Source organism: Apus apus, chromosome 9 (genome assembly GCF_020740795.1).
Source record: "Apus apus isolate bApuApu2 chromosome 9, bApuApu2.pri.cur, whole genome shotgun sequence".
NCBI lineage: Eukaryota > Metazoa > Chordata > Aves > Apodiformes > Apodidae > Apus > Apus apus.
Window position 1 is genome coordinate 10,341,790 of NC_067290.1, and position 21,210 is coordinate 10,362,999.

The 21,210-nt window shown below is 48.8% G+C and overlaps 1 protein-coding gene across 3 annotated transcripts in view; it reads right to left on the reverse strand.

Moving 5' to 3' along the window:
- Window positions 1-19,907, reverse strand: part of FLNB (filamin B) — a 70,186-nt gene extending 50,279 nt beyond the window's left edge. The window contains exon 1 of one of the 3 annotated variants that reach the window (XM_051627337.1): window positions 19,522-19,907. In XM_051627337.1, coding sequence (XP_051483297.1) covers window positions 19,522-19,870 — 349 coding nt within the window. In that variant the 5' untranslated portion in view covers window positions 19,871-19,907. The remainder of the gene's footprint in view (window positions 1-19,521) is intronic. The other 2 variants (XM_051627335.1, XM_051627336.1) reach the window with 2 other exon arrangements.
- Between the last annotated feature and the right edge of the window lie 1,303 nt (window positions 19,908-21,210).

The window sequence follows — 21,210 nt, forward strand, 5'->3', positions numbered from 1 at the left end:
GGAGCACAGAGCTGGCCCAGAGAACCATGAAACACCCTCAGTACAGCCACACCTTGCAAGCATCTCCCACCAGCTCCAAGTGCACACTGCCAGCGTGTTGGAACAGCAAAACAACATCTGTCCAATTACACTTAAGCACCAACAATAATTACTGCAGATGCTGCCGTGTATCCTACATTGGATGGATTTTCACTGGATTTCCCCCTTTCTCTAGTCTTCTTCAAGACACTTTTCTGGCCATCCCAGGCTAGAAAATGGAATTAGTGAGCGGCAGATCTTGCAACACTTCCTTCCTACTACGAAAATCACTTTTAGGCATACTTGTTACTTACACAATCTATACTTTGCAGTTGTGCAGAGCTTTTCCAAGCATGTTCCTCAATTGCTCCTCTGGAGCTCACAGTCAATTTACAAAAGAGACACACACTCATTGCGGTCAGTGCCTCAGAACCACCACACAACAGCCCAGCCGCCCGAGGATGCCTGAGGATGCACCTCCACCACCAGCAGTGTTTGGCTTTCAGCTGCAATGACTTAGGCAGAGGGGAGTAAATTCTCTGCTTTCAGCTGAAACAGTGTGTATTTACTCCGTGGCACCAGCCGAGTTTCCGCCGATTAATGAGCGCTCTCCAGGCAGGCGACAGCCGCCGATCCCAGCCGGCTACGGCTCAGAGGAAGTGAGCTGTCACATCTCATCCTCCAAGATAATTTAGCAGGGCTGAACTAATTCTTTACTGCACCATTGCAGACGGCTTTAACATAACCTTTTTTGGAGAAATTGTGGTCATCTACCTAATTTGCTTTATTTACTTTGTGATGCTTAAGATAACATCTGCAGATGCACTTGCACGTATGTCAGAGCACACTCACTCGCTGGTTCACCGTACACAATGAGATGTGTGCTTTGGAGATCAAAGTTCCTGCAGAGCTGAGTCACACCACCACACCAGCAGTGGAGCAGGATACCTGCTGACAGCCATTTGATTCACACTTTCAGAAGACACATTTTTACAGGAAACCCAGGCATGAAGCAGGAATCCAAGGCTGAAATGCCATAGGAGCACTTGCCTGTTCCAGACAAATGCTTATAAGGACTCCATCTCAAATGGAAACTCAGGCAACAGAACTTAGAAGTGTCATCTAAAACAGTCACAGGGTGAAGGGTTTGGGTTGTTTGGTTTTTTTCCCCTCCATTAGAATTCAGTTTTTTTGCTGTTAGACACAAGTCCTGCTGACACTCAGTTGCAGACTTCAAATTTGTAAATGCTGTTAATTACCACTTTCAGACATTCTGCAACTTATCATGGCTAGACACACAGTCCAGAATCAAGAAGCAGAAACACTCAAGCTTGGATTTAACAGGAACCTTCATTCCCACACTGTTCAATGTGCATTTTAACTTTAATTACTCTAACTTGCTTTCCTCCTCTAGAAGCACCCAGTGGCAACCCAACGTCAACAAAATAGCAGCAGCCACCAGGCAAGATGCAGCCTGGTTCAGCTGGATGCAGGCAGAAGCCACCTGCAGGGATGGGCTGCAGTCAGCCCCCAGCTGAGGGGTCCTGGCCTCAGGATGCAGCTCAACATGACCCGCCCGCAGACTTGGGGGAGGGGGGAACCCATCAACGAGACTTAAGCTGTTCTGCAGAATCAACACCAACATTGAACAAGCAAGCACTCACTCTTCTGTAAAAAAAAAAAAAAAAAAAAAAAAAAAAAAAAAAAAGCTATATATAGCCTACAACATTAAGTTTTATGTAGGAGTATCCTGCTTCTTAGTCAGCTATTAGGATTTAAGTGGCTGCCTGGTAGGGTAAAGAGAAAAACAGACTGAAGCAGAGCTCATTTGCTTCCCCCATCACACCTCTGAGTCTAGATTGTAATTCTTACCCTTTTATTATCCTATTAACTAAGTGGCAACCAGCCCAAAAAACGGATTATGGCAATTCCATAGGTCAACAAGCACACACCACCTTGAAAATGAACCGAGTTTTAACTGCTCAAGCTGATTTATACTTGGTGTTCTATACTAAAGATTAATACGATATGTTTCACTTGGACTGTTAATATCACACTCCTCAAAGCACAAGGAATTATGTTAAAGTGCCTAGCTTTCAGACAGCAGCATGACTAGCCTGAGCCAGCAATGTGACCATCTCGAGACAAATGTGTGTCATTTTTATGTCTTGGGCCACAAAAAGCTTCCCAACCCAACCTACCAAGTGGAAACCTGCCAAAGCTGCAGAGCTTGGTCCTCTGTATTTGTGGTTGCAGCTGCCCCAGGAGCAAGTGCCAGAAGTGAAACCTGGCATTGATTTGAAGCCTGCAAATTCACCTACTCCAGTAGAGACCCCTAAACTCTACCTGGAGTACATAGCTTGAACTACATGACCTTAATTAGGTCCTTTCAAAACTAAAATTATTCTACAGCTCAAAAGAACCCTGGTGTTACAAACAAGTTTGTGACTAGTATCTTTTGTTCCTGTGCAAGTCTGCTCTGCATTCAGGTTAAGCACAAGCACTACCCAAATCGTGGCTCTGCTCCCTGAACTCTGCCCTATAGCAGAGCTGGAAGTCATTTTCTCTCGGACAATTAGTGGAAACAAGATAAGCTACCCCAGCAGACAGCTTCCTTACTAAATTGAGCTAGTAATACAGACTGTGCAAAGTCTTGTGAAACAAATGAAGGACCGAAAGAGCAATTTTTTGAGCAGTGACTTTTTCTTTAATGCAGTTTCTCATTCACAGTCAGCACAAAGTTCTCAGAAGTTTTGCTGTTGATCTTCATGTGGAGGAACTTTATCTTTTCATCCAGCTTCTGTAGGAAGTGGGCACCCTCTCCAATCTTGATGTCTTCCCTATTCAAAAATTGTGTTTCGTGCATTACATGGAAGAAGAACCCAAGATGCAACCGAAGATTCATACAAAACAAAGGAATGGTCTCAACAACAGCACTTAATCCTTACTTCCAAATATGAAAGGAACTTTGTGTAGTGCACAAAGGTCATCTCAGTTATGAATCATTTATGTAGAGACCATAGGAATTTTAAATCCTGGTGTCTTGAAGTTTCTGAGCATTTCCCCACCTCTAATTATTCTCACCTACTGTTAAACAGCTATAGCAATTGGGGGACAGAAAAATCAAGTGCTCATTAGGGCTTGATCTTCTGCAACAGTGAAAACTCCACACTAAGCCAAGCTCTTCAAAAGCCCTGCTCCATGCATGCCAAACAAAAGTATGCAGATGAGATGGAGCTGAGCAAGCTAAGGAAATTCCTTGCTGAAGTGTGCAGTTCACAGGCGTACCGTGCCTGCTAAAGACATTAGTGACATCCTCTGTAGGGATAGTATGTCTTTAAATCAATTACACGGGTTCCTCTGTGGTTTGAGAACATACTGCAACCGTTTTCTCCAGTGACACTTCAGCCCAGATCACAGCTTCTCAGGGCTCAGCACATGGGTCTGGCCATGGGCACCAGCTCACCCCACGGGAGCACAGGCTGAGCTTATTGCTCAGAGCTGGTACCAGGCAGCTGAGCTCCAACCAGCTCCCTGGATTCCCAGCTGTGGCCTGCCAGCCTCCAACAACAACGTGCTCCAGCCCCACTGCATCTCTGCTGCTCAGCAGGGTTTGCAGGCAGCGCTGTGACCCATAGCAGAGCTGTTCCTTGGCATCCAGCTTACCCAAACACCAGGAGGCTTCCAGCTCATCCACTCCCAGCCCTGCTCCCACACCCTGCCAAGGCATAGCCCATGGCCAGCAGCACTAACGAGCCTCGGGGCATTCCTTACCTGAGGAACTGTATCTTCAGAAAGTGTAAGTGATATGCTGTGTACACAGTAAATTCACCAAGCTTTTCACAAGGTGAGTTTTTCAGGAGAGGAATGACCTCCCACTGGAGGGCTGCGAGAACAGTAACTGAGTGCTGATCTAAGCACAGGCAGGAGGATGGAAAAAAATGTTGGGGTTGTTTTTAGTTTATTTTTTTGCAAGAGAATAAACATTACAGTTTAGAGGTTTTCAATAGTTTTTACTTTAACTGGATTTGAAGCTATTCCCATCAGTAAGAAAACTTCAGGCCACTATTGCATCCACCGTTCTATACTGTCTACTGGTGCTTGTTGGGCCTCTGGAAAGGGTCTCTCATAAAGTGGAACAGGCAACTGTAAAAATAAGTTCAAATCCAGTCCTTTCAGTGTAGGTTTGGCTAGAAAACAAAACCATACAGACTTCTAATACAGAAAAGAATAAAAAAAAAATCAAACCAGTGGAGCTCACAGGAGTGAAATACAGATTAAAATAGCTCTGCCCAACCTCTTAATGGGCACCCAGAGACCACTTACATCTCACATCCAGAAAAGAAACACATAACGTGAAGCAAGTTTAAGCCAGCAGAAAAATAGCAACAGCAACCAACCCAGCTTCTCCACAAGAAACTGAAAACACACAAGGGGGCTGAAAGGAGAAAGTCAAGAATTTCAAAATTAGGAATTGTTAGGGTGGGTGGAGAAAAAATTCAAACTGCGGGTGGCTGATGATCAAATTCCTTAATACTTTCAGTCTGAATAGCACCTAGGGTTCCTGTTGCCTTGAGAACCATATATGAAGTAATGGATAAGAGAAGGTGTGTTGCTCTTACGTTCAGGAAAAGCCCCAGGCAGGAGGTGTTAGTGCACTTCCAGCTCCTGCCGTGAGTGGTCCTGGAGACCATCTCCACCATGAGCACGAGGAGGGCTCCGCAGTGCCTGCAGCGATGGTACTAGCAGGGAGCAAGGATGCACCACAGAAGACCAAGAGCTGCCATTCACACCGGCTATTTCAGACGCAGTCACTCCCTGCTCGTAGCTGCAGAATGGTGGTACAGACACCCAGCTGAGCTGCATTCAGGCATGCTGTGCTAATTATTCGACAGCCTTTTTTTTTTTTGAGGGGGAAGCAGGAAAGGAGTCCGAATGCTGAGCTGCTTTGCCGACAGCGAGTGAGCCCCTTGCAGCTCCACGGGGCAGCCGCCGGCATCACCGCCAAGCTCTGACCCCCACACCCCGCACGGCCCAGGGGACACAGTGACTCCCCCCGGTGGCACCGGCGGCTCCGCACGCTGCCCAGGGAGCAGCGGGCTCCGGGGCCTGCCGCGGCACGCCGGCCGTGGCATCCCTGCCAAAACCGCCCCGACAATGGGCCCTGTGAGCTCGGCCCCGCTCGCACCCAACAAAGCGCATTCCTCGCTGCTGAGCTCATCCCACCGCCCCTCGGTGCCGGCCCGGGAATGGCCAGGACACCACGGCCGCTTGCCTCTGTGCCGGGGACGGTGGAAGCGTCCTGTGCCTCTGCTGAACTGGGCAGCTGAAGTTCAGTGCCCTCAACTACAAAGCTCCGCGTTTTGCAGGAGGAACGAGCAGAAGCAGGAGCAGGCTTGCAACCCTTCCGTGCCTCACTGTGCAAAGGGAGCCCGAGCCCTGCTGGGACATTCCTGCTCCCCACGATGGCATGGCTGGCAGCACCCCTGTTGATTTGACCCCGTGGGCAACAGGCGGCTTGGGAAAACCCTTGGGAAGGGCCAGGCAGCGTGGGATCAGGCCATGGGAAGCGCTGCAGGACTGCACCCACACTGCCAATTGCCCCCACTGCCCCAGGGTCAGACGCCGCAGGAGGGAAGTACCGAGAAGCCCTGGGGACAGGGCAACGCTGATTAATCACTCGGGAATGATTGTGAAGGAAAGCGCCTGCAGCAGGGGGAGTGAACACGCTGGAAAGTGGATTTCTGTGAAATGATGCCGGGAGGAGAGAAGAAAGGAGTTCTCTTGCCTTTGCCACAGTCTGCCGAGAAACGCTTGGCTGGGCTTTTGAAACCAAGTGACATGACACAAACTACACCTCGCTCCTCAGGGCACAGGATGGGAGGAATTATCCTGTGCCAGGTCTCTGCTCCTCAGGAGTCAGCACATTTATTGCCACAGCACTGCAAGACTTAACCTTCCCATCAGAGTGGGCTGCTATGACCAAGTCAGCAACACCACTACCCAATTCACTGGAAACAAGTTCCCCTTTAAGACATTAAAATTTTAGTTAAATGCAAAATTGCCTAACCTTACTAAGAAACACTGGTCTAGGAGTCTGATAAACTGGAGGTTATTTCATGCCCACATGCAACAAAAAAAGCACCTCTCACAACACACGGTGTGCTAAAACAACCAGAAAGCCAAGCCTTGATCAGCAAGGCTGAACTGATAAAAACAGCTGTAGGGTCAGATTTCTGCAAGCTTAACACAACGAAACTAAGTATTGTGTCTGAAACCTGAGAGGGCTGTAACCATCTCCACAGGATTAAGGTAATCCTAAATCTCACCAGGTCACTTCAGGCTGCACCAAGGTTAAAAACCTGGCTGGCTCTTGCAAAGGCCTCCCAGGGCTGGTAGAAGCAGTAGGTGACAAGTCATCAGCAGTGTTTTGCACCTTACATTAATGAAGGAAGGCTACCCAACTTCAGTGCAGGGGAGCAACAGGAAGGTCCATCCTCAGGCACCAGCATGCACTAGAGATGGAGAAGGTGCAAAAGATGCAGTTGCAAAAAAAAGTCTCAGTGAGGCTGAAGAACAAGTAATCCAGAGGTTTCCAGGCGCCAGAGTGACCTCTGCATTACTGAAGAGCATGTTTACTCACACTGGGGGTAGGTCAAGATAGTTATAAGAAACAGCATGTAAAATCCTGCAGAGATAAATGAGCCCATTCAGATAGAGCTGTCTATCACCTTCTGTGCGGCAGACGCCAAGCACAAAAGCTGCAATGGATGGAGTTTCTGAAGCCAAAACCAACACATTGGAAATTATCAGAAGTGATTACTGTTTGGGGAAATCCTTGGCCACAACATACACCAAGATTCAATTTTTCCATCTGAAACAGCATCACTGTACTGACTGTGATTCACTGCACACAGGGCTGTTCAAAGGAAATCCCCATTCATGCAGCCCTGTACAGCTCAACGCATCTCCACTTCAAGCTGCAGCACCAAAGAACTCAGGATTGGAGCGCACTTTGTGGTTTGGGGTTGGTGACACATCAGAAGATACCCTGCCAGTTACTTTAGCAACAAAAAACATTAGTGGTTTGTCTCAGTGTTGATAGTCTCTGATTTTGAGCACCTGATAGCACAGATCCACATATGTTTTCTTTGAAGCATTTAAGCACAGACGCCCTGTTACAGATGCTCTATAGTTCTATAACTTAGTGACAAAGTTATTTCAGAATTTATAAAAAGGCAAGCTATATCTGTCCTGCCATTTCCCTGAGAAGCAATAGGAAAAGTGATTAATCTCTAACATGCAAATGTACCCCCACTACAGATAGGAACAGCCACTTCGAAAATCTCCCTCCAACATCTGAGCCATTTCAACAATTCATTTTGACATTCAGATATAAGTACTCACTCTTTACATAAACACACAGCACTGAAAGCAGCCATACAGCCACACACTGCCAACAGAACATGTCCCGCCATGTCACTCTAATTCAGTACTGCCATGATAGGGCAAATCTGGTATAATCTTTAGTTCTGCCTCCAAGCTCTGGCCACCACCAAAGCACTGCCATGCAAGTGCCCAACACTTGTGCACAAGCCAAGCTGCCTTCTGTAGCCCTGCACCAAGTGAGGATGATTGGGGCAGTTACACAGTCACTTCAAACACACACATCCCTGCAGTCCTGGTAGGCACCATTGCTTTTCCCTAACCATTATGAAGATGCCTTCATGCTCTTGTGTTTCAGCCTGCTAGATGTCAATCCTTCATGTCACATACAGACAACCTATCCTTCCCTCCACTGGAAACCACAACCAGCCTTATCCAAAAAGGCAGAAGGCCACTTTCTTCCTAACAGATCAATCATTAAATAATAAAAAAAAAATTAAAAAAAACACCCAAAACCCCACAACATTCAGTGTTGTGCAGCTGCTTCTGTAAGAAAGCAGCCTTCCCCTCTTTCTGGAGAAAGAAGTGAAGTTGTTTGAACATATTTCTGCATACTTGTGCAACCCAGCAGTAAACACAGTTCCATCCGCACATAGCACCAGGCTCACCCCTGCACAGTTGAGTTTCAAGCCCTGTGTGTTTAACATCCCACACAGGACAGCACTGTGTTTATACGGGTTCAGCTACAAGCTGCTAACATAAGGAATAGACGCTTGGCTTGAGGCCCAGGTAATTCATCCGACGGTGGCAGCCACCATCAGACAGACCTCTTTTGAGAGGAGCCTTCACGAGCAGGAGCACGGCGGTGAATCTGCAGAGGCACAGTCTGCACGGGTGGTCCCCGAGCACCTCAAAGAGCACCATATGGGATTAATGGCACGGCCTGAGCACATATTAGCCCCAGCTGTGTGACGTGCGCTGGTGCAGACGCCATGCCCTCTCCTCTACCCGAACTCACTGGCCCCACAGGGAAGCTTTGCTTCCAACGTGTGAATTTTGTATCTCTCTGAGCAGCCAAGGGACCCCAGCTAACACCAGCTGCTGTGGGCTTGCTGGCCCCAGAGCTGCTCTCCTACACCTCTGCTTCTAGCAAGATGCAGGAGCAGCTCTGCTCATCTGACACCACCAGCCTCATCCAACTTTGTCGGGAGCTGCTCAGCCATAACAGATTCCAGCTGCTAACAGCATTTCTGAGCTAGCCAGAGCTCAGAGGGATACCACCTTTTCTCTCTGGAGGCAGGACTTCAAACCTTCCAACTAAAGGCTTCACACAAGCTTTTCCAAACTTCACAAGCTTGCAGCTCTCTCCCTGGTCTTCAGGGACAGCGCTCCACCGCACACATGCTGACTGAGCAGGGTGCAGGCAATTACCCAAATCCTCACCAGCTGCAAGATCTCATTTTTAATCTGCAGTCTCACATTTTTCACATTTGCAAGTCTATTGTACTTCGTATTTTTGTTACAACACAAGAGTTCCAGGGGCAATTTTTTCTAGCAATCTGGAGAGCTGCACTGCTCTACCTGGCCTCCCATACCCCTTCCATTACCTACCAGGTTAGGTACAGCGTTAGGTCACCTAGTTTGTTATCAGTTCCTCCAGCTTCTACACTTGAGCTTGAATATTTTTGCTGTCCAGCTGCCGCTTCAGAAGCCTGAGCTACTTTTCTTACAGGTAGAGTAAGAATTATTCTGCAGCTTGTTAAAGCCTATGTTTAAGTAATAAAGCTGGTTAATTAAAATATTTAAGCTTCTTCTGCCTTAGGCAGTGTTTTCAACCAATAGTTGCAGCACTTCATGTGAAGCAGTTAATTTTTCCTCCTTGCAATTAAAAACCTATTAAAGGTACATAGCTTTCTTCAGTTATTTAGCTGTATCAGAAGGGGTATTCCTTTAAACACTGAACTAGAGCTAGGCTACAAAACCAGAGCAATGTTTGAAGCAGACTTATTGAAATAGGGTTTTATGCCACTATCTTCAGGGGCTTCCCTGTCTTGAGTCAGGGTTGTTCAGCAGAGCTCTCCTCCCAGGAAACCCCAGACATCTTGGCTGTTCTGTTGGCAGGGCCAGAAACATCAGCTCCTCTCTGGAGGCCGCTGCTCCTGGTGCTTTCATGGCAGAGCAAACCATCTCCATGAACAGACACCCACAGATTAGCTCAAAATTATTTCCTCCCAGAGAATGGTACATTGGGATATACTCAAGGAAATTATCCCAGCAGTGATGTGGTTAATTGTCTGGGACGAGGTCTTTGTAATACCCTTGTCCAAGAGTCCCACATGCTCCTATAACTGCAGATGTCTGCAAGTCATTAGTGTGCTCAGTAATGCTCACTTAGCCACCACTAATCATCTGGTGTGACAGCACTAAGGGCAAGGCTGAGCCACTCAGCTTTTCTGTGGCAATGAGCTGAATGCAGAACTGCAATTAGTTCTTCTTCACCCCAATTTTGGGGGAGAACCTGAATCACAAAGGCAATCTCAGGCATTTCCAACTGTTTTTTAGTGCAAAAACTGTAACTGGCTACCTGCAAGTTGTGCCTGCTTCTGCATTGCTCTGGGGAGCCCCAGGGCACATTGGCAGGCACTCCTCAGAGGCCTGATTTTGTGGCCCCTCAAGTAGACACCTCACTTGGTGTTTGGCAACTTGACTGAGCTGGCAATCCTTGCTCTTGCTCGTGGCTCAGGTTGGGTCAGGGAAGTACTGTTAATACAGGAGTTTTAACAACACACAGCCAGCCAGAGTCTTCTCAGACAGCAGCTGCACTGGGTGTGTGGTGTTACCCTCCTCCCTTTGGCCACCTGTATTTGATGTAGCAGTTCAGGTGTCCAGCACACAGGCTGCATCCTCTGCTAAGAGTGTCAAACTTGCTTACGCCAGCACTAGATACCAGAGGGCTACATTAGCCACAAAGCATTAAGATGGCACCACTACAGAGGGTCTTATGGTCACAGTTTAAGAGCACATGTGTTTATCCCAACATATGATGGCCACAGTGTGCAGCACAGCTGAGCTCAGGCTGCAAGTCACTGCTCTTTCAAGAGCCACCACAAGTTTTCCAAGCAGTCACCAGCCTAGTGCTAATATTTCTGCATAGGAGCATTTTTACCACAAGTCTAGAAGAGTTACCAAAAAGAAATAATCCTCAGATACAACTAAAGCTGTTTCTATTTGGCTTTTAATTAGATCATTGATCTTGTTCAAGCAGTTACATAAGCTATTAGATATTTGCATGCAGCCACACTGTTAATCAACAGCTGGAACAAAGCTGAAACAACATGATTAGCATCCTAACTCTTCCCACAGCCAGTTTGTTAAGGCTGCTCACACACCAGCTCTTCCCCCACAGAGGAATTTCATAACAAGCAGTATCTAAGCAAGGAACAAATGCTCACAGCCAGCACAACTAGCAGTGACTCCAGCAAACAGCAGCTCTGCAGGAGCGTCCAGGATGGAAGCAGGTCAGAGGATCCTGAGCTTTGGATTATTTGGGAGACCAACAAGCAAAATTACTCTGAGCCTTGCAGAGAGAATGAAACCCTACAGAAATTCCGTGTCCAGCAATGAAGGTGAAGTAACACTTGATACCTTGCACCACCAAGATGACAGTTAGACACCAACTTTGTTGAGCAAGCCACTGTTCCCCATTCTGCAGTGAGGATCAAAAGCAGCCAGATTAATCGAAGATTTGTGTCTCACAACATGACAGATACAAAGTAGGTTTGTTATACTGCCAGCTCGCATTGGAGACAAATGGCAGGGCAGGACTCTGCACGTGTATCCCCTGCCCAAGCTCTGTGCTCCTGTAGTCCAAGCCCAGAGGGACGTGCTGCTGCTACTCACTGTACAATAAAGGGAGAATCTGCACAAAGGTAAAGGTCACCTCCAAGACTTAATCGTTAATGTTTTAGCCTTGAGACCTAAACTAGCTCTGAGTCCTGGCTTGGCAGTATTTGCCAAGGGGAAGTCCACTAAAACTGCTGCACCTACTGCTGGAAGGTTCTGAGAAAAGGCAATGTGACACAGTTAATTATGACAATTAAAGGAAGCACAGATAGAGCACATCGGTATCTAGCCAAAGAGAACAGTGTTTCCTCCTCTGTTTGAATAACCTTCAGCTGCACATATTGCGGGTGTTTGCTCAGAGTGGCTCAGTGCACTGTGCCTTCTACTGCAGGGCTCCAGAGGAGACTTTCAAAGCTTGTTGACATAACATAGTTCACCAGTTGCCACCTACAGCTCATTCTAGGCCCACCAACCACGACAGTGCCCTGGCTAAGAAACACAGACACATATATTGTCTCGTCACAAGAGCAGCCACAGACTTACCAAAACCAGTAGGCAGCCACAAGTGCCCAGGGTAGACCAAAATGATGGCGGGTTGTGAGCCATGGAGCCAAACCTGTCACCAGCATCCCACCAGGTTAGGCAGGAGCAGCTCCCAGGCCTGGACATGCTTACAGCACCTATGCAAGGCACAGTGACAATGTTTTAAAGCAGCATTTAGTAGCTCAGCCCAGAGCTCAACTTGCAGGCAGCCAGTTCGAGGTGCCCCCCAGATTTCAGCACAAAAAGCGCATGGAAACACACCAGCCACGGGCTAGCAGGAAGGGCGGCTTCGCTGCTGTCAGCAGCTCCCATAGCACAGAGGGCCTGCGGCCAGCATCTCAAATGCCTCCACCCCACCCAGGTTTGCAGAAGGCAGCAAGAGCCTCCCTGATGGTGTGGTGAGAGCAGAGGGCTGCTCATTGCTCCGGCTGGTTGCTCAGCACGGCTCTCATGCCACGCAAGCACTGTCTTGGGACATGCTGCTGCAACAGGCCTTGCCCAATCTTTCCCTCACAGCAGGCAGTCTGTCTGTGCCCACCTCGCCCTCAGAGGACCCGACTTTCGGGAGCTGTGCTGCCACACAGCCCAGCCAGCTCATGCTGGAGTAATTCAATGCTCTGACAAGTAAAAGCGTCATGATTTACAGCATGCCCTGCAGCAAGGGAGAAGGAGCCACAGCACATGATGTCATTGCAGCCCACAGTTACTTTTGTACTATCACTGGATAATGTTGGTAGGAATGTTTATGCAACCTGCTGCTGCTGTTAGATGAAAACAGCTCGTCCCTTTTCAAGAAAGATCCCATCTTGGATGTTCAAAGCTCTGCCACCACTGGCTTGCCAGCCTGATCACTAAAACTTGCTAGATTTCAGCAGCCCAGAGAAAACAACTCTAAAATATCAGTTAAATCAATGCTTTAAAGTTAGAGATTACCTTCAGTATTTATTGGTTCCCTCCCATTAGATTTGTTATCTACTTCCGTAAGTTGTAAAGAACAGCAGAGGACCATCACCTATGTGACTCAGAGGAAACATCCCATTAGCAACCAGACAGTGCAGCTGTATGTGTGGGCACTTTTCCTCAGAGGGTTTATTAGAGAGCTGTGGCTGCTTTCTTCCAAGGACAGTATCAGCAGGAGGTCCAAACAACCCCAGCCCACCATACCAGGGCAGACAGGATGCAGCTGCTCCATCTTCTGCCCACCCCCAGGCAGCTCCAGGGCAGTGTCTGCTGTTACTCCACACAAGGGAGGCTGTGCAAGGACACCCTTACTTCCCCAGGAACTTGGGGAAAGCTGCATTGGGCTGCTGTTTGAAGCTGTCTGGTTTGTTCTTGCTAGCACAAAATACATGTGGGTTTTTTTCTTGCAGTGGTCATTTACAGTTGCGATAAGCTAGCACAGCAAAAACTACACATTGCATACATCTCACTACAGATGTCAGACTTCAACTGCTTACAGCAGAAGAGTGTTTACACAAAGAATTGCAATCCATCAGCTGAACCCAAAGCCCACTGCAGCAGACCCAGTCCTCATTATGATGCACCAGACATTATGTAGACACCTCAAAAACTCAAGGTTAGTTTCACAAGGGACAGAAAGCTGAAGGAGGCTCACAGACAGGTTAGAGACCACATCAGGGCCAAGAAAACCATCTGGTTATGATACAACACACACCCTCTGCAAGGCTTTTGAATACAGGATGTAGGATTCATCTCTTAATGATGACCTGGAAGAGTCTTCCTGATTAGATTACAGAGTACTGGTCCCTTCTTCAGGAGGAGCACAAACAGGTAGGAGTGGGAGCTACAGAAACTCCTGCCTTAAGGGGGGAGGAACAAAACAAAAAAACAAAACAAACAAAAAAAACCACACACACAAAAAACCCAACAACCAAACAACAACCCACCACCAAAACCAGAAACCTGCACCAAGTTCCCAGAAGCAAGATCTAGGGGAAAAAACCTAACTTGGGATTGATCCAAATCATCAGGCAGTGCTCACTTAGCCCACTGAAGAGATAACCTCAAGTTTCAGTTGACCCAACCCTGAACCCAGGGTCAAGTTCACAGAAAGAGCAAGGGTAGCTTTGTTCACCCCACCCAGGCTGTGGCTACAAGAAGGGTGGGCAAGTATCCACCTCTACCACACACACACCACTTGAGCCGTGGAGAAAGGACACAGTAACAGCTGGCACAGCTTTCAGAGACATCATCCTATTTTCATGAAACCTGCTACTTTTACTTCTCCAGACACAATATGAAGGCACACAGCTACTCCCTGCCTGCTAGCTTCCTTCCTCCAGCACAGACACGCCTAGAACATCTGATTCTGTTTTGATTGCCAAGGTCAAGCAGATCTTAGCAACAGATCCTCACCTACTATGTGTGCCCATTACTACCTTGCTGCACCTGTACAGAGATTATTCCCCCTCCCAAGGGGTGGATGCTTTGGAACATGACCCAAAGTACTATCAGATCGCACACACAAAAAGCAAGAAAATCTCACAGGAACTTACGCGTTCTGCAGAAAGCCTGGCTACCTCACCACGAGCCACTGGCCAGGCTTGATACTTTGTAAGCAACAGTAGCTGAGACAGGTTCTTCAGACACACCAGTGCCAGGCACTGACAGAAGCAAACCCCAGGTCACAGAGCTCTATATCTCCTTTACTGTAATGGCTTTCAGATCAGCTGAAATACTCATGAGCTGTGTGCCATACCAGGCAGTAAAAGAAGATGGGTCCACAGGCAGGTCCACCTGGATGCTAGTAGCAGAGACCTGGCACAGCAGAGGTCAGTTCACACCGGCATCACTTGCAACACACTTTTGCTCTGGTGTGCTTGATTCATGTATTAGAGGTCTACACTTGCACATCACAGTCTTCTTTAGAGGGCCAGATAGAAAAAGGCATTCTGTGATTCTTCTGCACCTTGGGGATTCAGACATCATTGTTTTACTTCCCATGGCTTGGAGCAGACATCGGACAATACTGGCAATGCAGAGGCATGGCCACACACAAGGCTAGCTACATTCTTAAATTACAGTTATAGGCTAAGAAAAGAGTTATCCTGACCCATTTAGATTTAAATATCCCCATGTAAGTCAATACAGGACATGGCATTAGAATACGGAGCGGTTAAGACTCAGTCCTTCTCGAATAGCTGGCATAGTGTTCAGTGTGTTAACCAAAAAAGCTGTTTAGCACATTAGTCTAACTGGTCTCAAGTAATTTTACTGAAGTTTGATCACTTTACAAGTTTCCACTCATATGTAAAAGAATGCAAGAACAGTCTGTGTAAGCTACCTTAAAGTTTCCTGTAACTTGGAGCAAATAGCTCATGCAAAACCACTTTTTCTTTAGACCAGCAGCCCAACTGTTGAAACAGAAGGTCCTGAGGAGACCAGCCACTCTGAGAAACCAAAGCCACCTCCAGTCTCCAGCAGTGAGGCCCACAGCCAGCATATCAAAAATAATTTTCAAGTGGAAGGATTAAGTGTCACATTTCCAAGAAGCAGAAACCTGCTTCCAAGACACACTGGATATTTTCCAGAAAACTGGCTCCAGGGAAGCCCCAGGTAAGTGGCAGACACAATGCAAGTGTATTTTGACTACCTCCTTATGATGTGTTAATAGCACCTAGAGTCAGACAGAGAGAAACTCTAGTGTAGGCAGTCTACAAACACATTCTCCTTTGTTCAGGTTTCAAGCACCTAGCTCTGGATGTTACAAGACAATACAATTAGTGAGTTTTAGAAAATATTGATTTTGCTCTAAAATGTAAAATTTGTTTTGTCATCCTTCAGCAAGTTTATCAACAGCCTAGGGACGAAAGTTGGTTTTCAACTGCTTTCTTAAAATGAGATTTCAAAGCAGGACTCAAAGGACTCACAGATCCAGATACTTTCATCTTTAGAGCATGCTGGAGGTCTGCACTACAGAGCACAGTGCACACACCAAGTCTGTCATTAAAAAAAAACCACCTGATGCACAGGTCAGAAAGAGACAGTCCTTCCAGAAGTTCTACAGCTGGGATATCCCAAGACCACCAAGACATCCAAGAGGCAAGGACCAATAGATCATGATTCTAACCTCATTCTCTCCTCACCCATCTCCCTCCAGCATGGCTCAATTCCCTTCAGGAACCACAGTGGGATTTGGGACCCCCAAACATTAAAACCAACCACACAACTGTAGTCAAGGCTGGCACTGGATCCCAGTGACACCCTGCAGCTGGGAGGCAAGCCAGATCAGCTCACTTATCCAGTAAAAGCACAACCTGACAAAGAGAAAGAAACTACATGGTTTGATCAATCTGATTGCTGCATCCTAAGGTTGCAGTCTTACCAAACAAAGAAGCCTGCTGCTCAGCACCTGTCCTGCCCCTGCCAGCAACACGGGGCTGCCAGGAGCAGACACCAAACAGCACCAGGGCACACACCTAGGACCTGCCAGCTGCAAGCTTGGGTGCTTGGCAGGTCACAGCCCAAAACCACCTGCCAGGCTGCACACACTGACCTCTTCTAAGCTAAATCAGTTGACTCTTATTCCCCATTATTAGGCTTTCTAGGGGCAATCTCAGTGCCAAATTAGCTTCACCCCAGCCCCCCCACCCGTTCTCTGCTACTTGCTACAGCTTTCACCAAGGCACAATGTGGCTCCCGTACAAAGTAATCTGTGGAGTCAACCAACTCCTTCGGCCAAGAGCAAAGCCCTTGTGCTCTACATTCCTGGCATCCTACTCCACAGTGCCTGCCATGCTGCGTGCCATTCAGCACCCAGGAATCTGCAATTATCTCAGTCTAGCAGACAAAAAAAAGCTAGACTTAACAGTTGTTAACACTTGAGTAGCACTGCAGCTACCTTGTGTTGAGCAGAACCCTCTGTGAAGTCACCTGCCCTCACAGCAGCTTTTTCTGAGCTTTCAGTCTCATCTTTGCTGGATAACATATGCATAGATGTGTTTTATGGTCATTTTTACAGTAGACCACACATGCAGTCGAATCTGCACCAAAGTAAAGGCACTGCATGCCTAGAAGAAAAGCATCCTGATACTACCAGAAGACTCTGACTATAAACAAGTGGTAACAGCCGGCGAGGTTGGACTCCTACCTGCAACCAAAAAGGGTTGTGGTCAAACACTAAATGTAACCAATTCTCTATGTATAGGCAGACTTATTTTAAACGGACAAAAAATTAATCCCAAAAGCTTGCTACTGAATAAGTTTAAAAATGTGGTTGTAGCATAGTAGCAGTAGCTGAGCCATAATACACAGCTTCCAAAATGTTTCTGGAAGTTAAACAATAACTGGAACAGGCACTGCATCCACTTAGCAGAGGTCTGATGGCATTATTAATGCCAGAAACCCAGCAATCACAGCTGTCAGGTTTTCCTGGCTGATTTGGCTCAGAGCTGGCCCTAACACCTCAGGCTCTAAACACCAACCTGGTCATAAAAGTTCTCTACCTAAAAGCCTTTACTGGTGTACACCTCCAGACCCCCTAAAGGCCTTGCTTTTGTTCAGCAATGAAGGAAGAGACTGAAAACTAGAAACAAAAAGAAAGCCCCAAGTTCTTCAGAACCTGCAGGGAGAAACACACTCAGGGCAGCAGTGATCCCAGCCAGCAGTGTACCTGCAGGAGAGGAAGCGAGTGCTTCAGCCCCTTACACCAAGCAGAACCTTGCAAGGCTTGCTTTGAACATCTTTTTTGGAAAGTGAGTTCAGGATGTTTTTTCAGGAGCAGCTTGGTTTATCCAGGACTGCATGTATAGTAGGGCTCCTGTGCTGCCACTTGGCTCTGCTGGTACAGCACAGATGAAGCTGTAAACACCTTCATACAGAGGCTGGGACTCAAAGGCAGCAGCAGCCATAGTCCTTTCATTCTCCAAAACTTCAATTACAGTTGTTGGTTGGGGTTTTTTTGGGGGAGTGCCATTTTGGGGTTTGTTTGGTTGTTGTCCTGGTTTTTTTCATAGCCAACACAATGCAAGTAAACTACAAAAAAAAATTAGACAAGTCAAATGATTACAGCCACCCTGCAGCTCAGTCAAATCCTACCAGGGAGCTGTGCTCCTGCTGCAGTGTTTCTAGAAAGGAAGTCACTGAAAGCCAGGCCTGACCGTACTAACCTTGATCTCCCAAACCCGCAGCCCTGGGGAAGTCCCAGGGACAAATAGGAAGGCAGCTGGAGCAACAACTTTTTTTTCTAGGGAAAACAATACAATAGGAGGGCAGTGCTGGCCCGATGATAGCATTGTGGCTGGTAAGGAGCTATTACAGTGGCTGAAGCAGAAAGGTGAGCTCTGGTGTTAGCAAAAACAAGCTCAGCCCAGGAATCAGCAGCTGCAACTTGAACCCCACTATGTGCAAAGGGAGTGCATCTCTGAGTAAATAATTAGCACCAGCTCTATTCCCAGCTGCAAGTATGTTTCTGCCTTTGCCCTAGGAGGATAATTAGCCATTCGGGACCTAACAGCCCCTATTTGTTCAAAGCTGCTTTTACATGTAGTAGAGAGCAACAAGAAGGTACCCACCCACTACTCCACCAGCCACGTTGCCAGAGAGGGCCAGGTCTCTCCCAAACTAGAGAAGTTTGTATTTTCCTATTATTGTAGCTAAAGCCTCTGAATGGAAACAGCTTCCACCTTGGCCAAGCGTTTTAGGCAACTGAGCAGAGCTGCACTCACCCAAATTCAGCTGTGCATTTCATCGAGGCCAGAGTAATTAGTGTTATCTGGCAAAGTACTAGACAATGCATTCACATTCCTTCCCAGAGATCTCTTAGGCATTCAAATTACTGCTTTACAGACTGCATTTCTGCCACACCTGAGCTATTCCCAAAATGGTCACCACATACATTCCTGAGGGATCATCTGCAATTTGACATGCATGCCAACAGCTTTAATTTCCTGAGCTGACCACCGGTTATCTAGCAGTTGCACCCTCCAGTATGACACGGACAGCAAAACCTAGTCCCAGCCAGGGCAGGCATTAGCTCAAACCACCCATCTCCGTGAGTTAGCACAGGTCCTTGTACATTCTTAACCACAGTAGAAAGATTAAAGAGAAAGTGCAGTCTGTTCAAAAGCTGCAACTGTACTTAGGCAAGCATCCATGCTAACCTGAACGCTGGCATCATCTACTGGGCTCTGGCAAGCAAGAAAAATCTCCTCACACTCCTGTACCGCCTGTGGCAGTGTGCAGCTCCCAGCAGCTCACCGCAGGAGAGCCAGGCTCCAGCACCCTGCCAGAGCCCAGGAATCCCGGCAGGACACAGGCTCGGGCAAGCATCGTCCTCACTGCACCTCCTGCCAGGGCTGTTGAATGTGCCAGCACCTGGAGAAACGGGCTGCACAGAGAGAAAGTGTGCTCTGGCACTGGGATTCTTCAGGAAAAAAACCCTGAAAGCAAAGCCTCGCGTATGAAATAGTGACTAAGAGACTGGGGAGGATAGGATAGCACTGACAGCTGGGCTGTGGGCAGCCCCACTGCACACACAACTTTAGACCGACACTACGCTGCACCCCTTAAGTTCGCTCTTAAAGGACATAAAACATCAGCAGTTCCTCAGCTACTGACCCCACAGCCCTGGGGAGCCCAGCCAGCAGCACCCCAAGGCACCCAGTGCCCCGAGCTCGTCCCCGTTCCACAGGGCGAAGGTCCAGCGTGGGAAACAAACACAAAACGAGGAAAAAAAAAAACCCAAAACCCACTTGCCAAGGGTGCACTCACCGATGGAGACCAGCTTGATGCTCTCCCGCTCCAGGAACTCAAGGGCCACCGAGACGTTCTCCAGCTGCATCTGGCGGAAGGTGGGCCGCTGGTGGTACTTGCGGTACATTCGCTTCTGGCTGAGCACCTCCAGCAGGGCGATGAGGCGCAGCCCATCGCTCAGGTCGTGCTGCAGGTTGCCGATGCGCTTGTTGACGCAGCGCAGGTGCTCGTTGCACCAGCGGGTGAAGGTGTTCTGCTGGATCCGCTTCCAGGGAGCGTCCTCCGCCAGGTCCTTCTCGGTAGCCGGCATCTCGCCGTCGGGATCGGTCGCTCTGCGCCCGCCCTGGCCCCGCGCCTGCGTGCTCATGGCGAGGCCCCGCTCCGCCTCCTCCTCCTCCTCCTCCTCCGCCGCGATCCGCTCCGCTCCGCCCGCGCCCCGCCCGGCCGCGCCCGCCCGCCTGCGGGGAAGGAGCGCGGAGCTCAGCGCCGGCCTCGCTCGCGGTCCCGCCGCCCCCGCTGCCTCGTCCCGCCCGCTCCGCGCTGCTGCGCTGCTCCCCGGCTCTGCGCGGGCCCCGCGCCCTCGCTCGGCCTTTATCCAGCGGCAGCGGCAACGCCCTCGGCTGCATCAGCCTCCGCGCCCCGCTTACCGGCCCCGCGGGGGGGCCGGGCTGGGCTTCCCCCCTCCTCTCCCTGGGAGGCCCCCGCTCTGCCGACCCTCACCTGGCCGTACCCCGTGGGGAGCGGGACTCACCTGGCAGCGAGGGCACGGCCGGGGGTGCAAGGCCCTGGCACTAGTGCACAAGCTGCGTTGCACGGCTGTGCTGCCCCGTGGCACTGGTGCACAAGCAGGGGTTGCAACTCGCCTGGTGCCATCCCCTTCCCGCTAGGGCACAAACACATCTGAAACCCACTGTACAACCAGGAGCACAGCCCCCCGTCCCGGGCAGCGCAGCTCCCTCAGGGTGAATTCCGGAGCGCTGCGCTGCCTGGGGTGCCCACGAGTGCGTGAAGCCACGGGTGGACAACGCAGTGCTGAGGCCTGCACAGTGTGGACGTGTGCAGCAGAGGCCAGCAGAGCCTGATCACTGTGGGCTGGGAGGGATTCAAGTTTCTGGACATCTGTAAAATGCTGCAGCCATCAGGAGGGCTGTGTGAAGTACAGCCTGGGGCAGCAGAGGCTGGTCGTGCTCCCACGCTGCTGAGGGATAGCACCTTCCGTGCTGATACACACCATTTTATCTACCATTTAAAGAAAACAGACAGTTCAAAAAGCAATCAAGTAAAGCCTGAATTCTCTGGGGTTTATCTCCTTCTCCCCCACCACTCTCTTGTGATTGATTTCCTTCCGTGCCACTCCCTGCAGACATACAAGACTGTGACTTGCAGCTGACTCATCTGGATGACAGCAAAGAGTCAACAGAACTACCCCATCCGCAGCAGCTACATGCTGACACTGTACAGGTTGACTGAGACATCTCCTGACGCTCCCTAGGTCACTGAAAGCTGTAGTGAGGTGGCCCTGCCCCAAGGGAAGCCTGTGCCCACCTGCTCACACTCCTGCACACACTTACTGTCTTGGCTTTCCACCGACGTCAGGCAAAGTGTGTGTGGATCTATTTACATCAAGGCCGTCACCGTGAAAGATGTGAGTCTGTCAGAGAAAACAAATACATTAAAACACAGTCAATATAGCTTAATTTAGTCGAA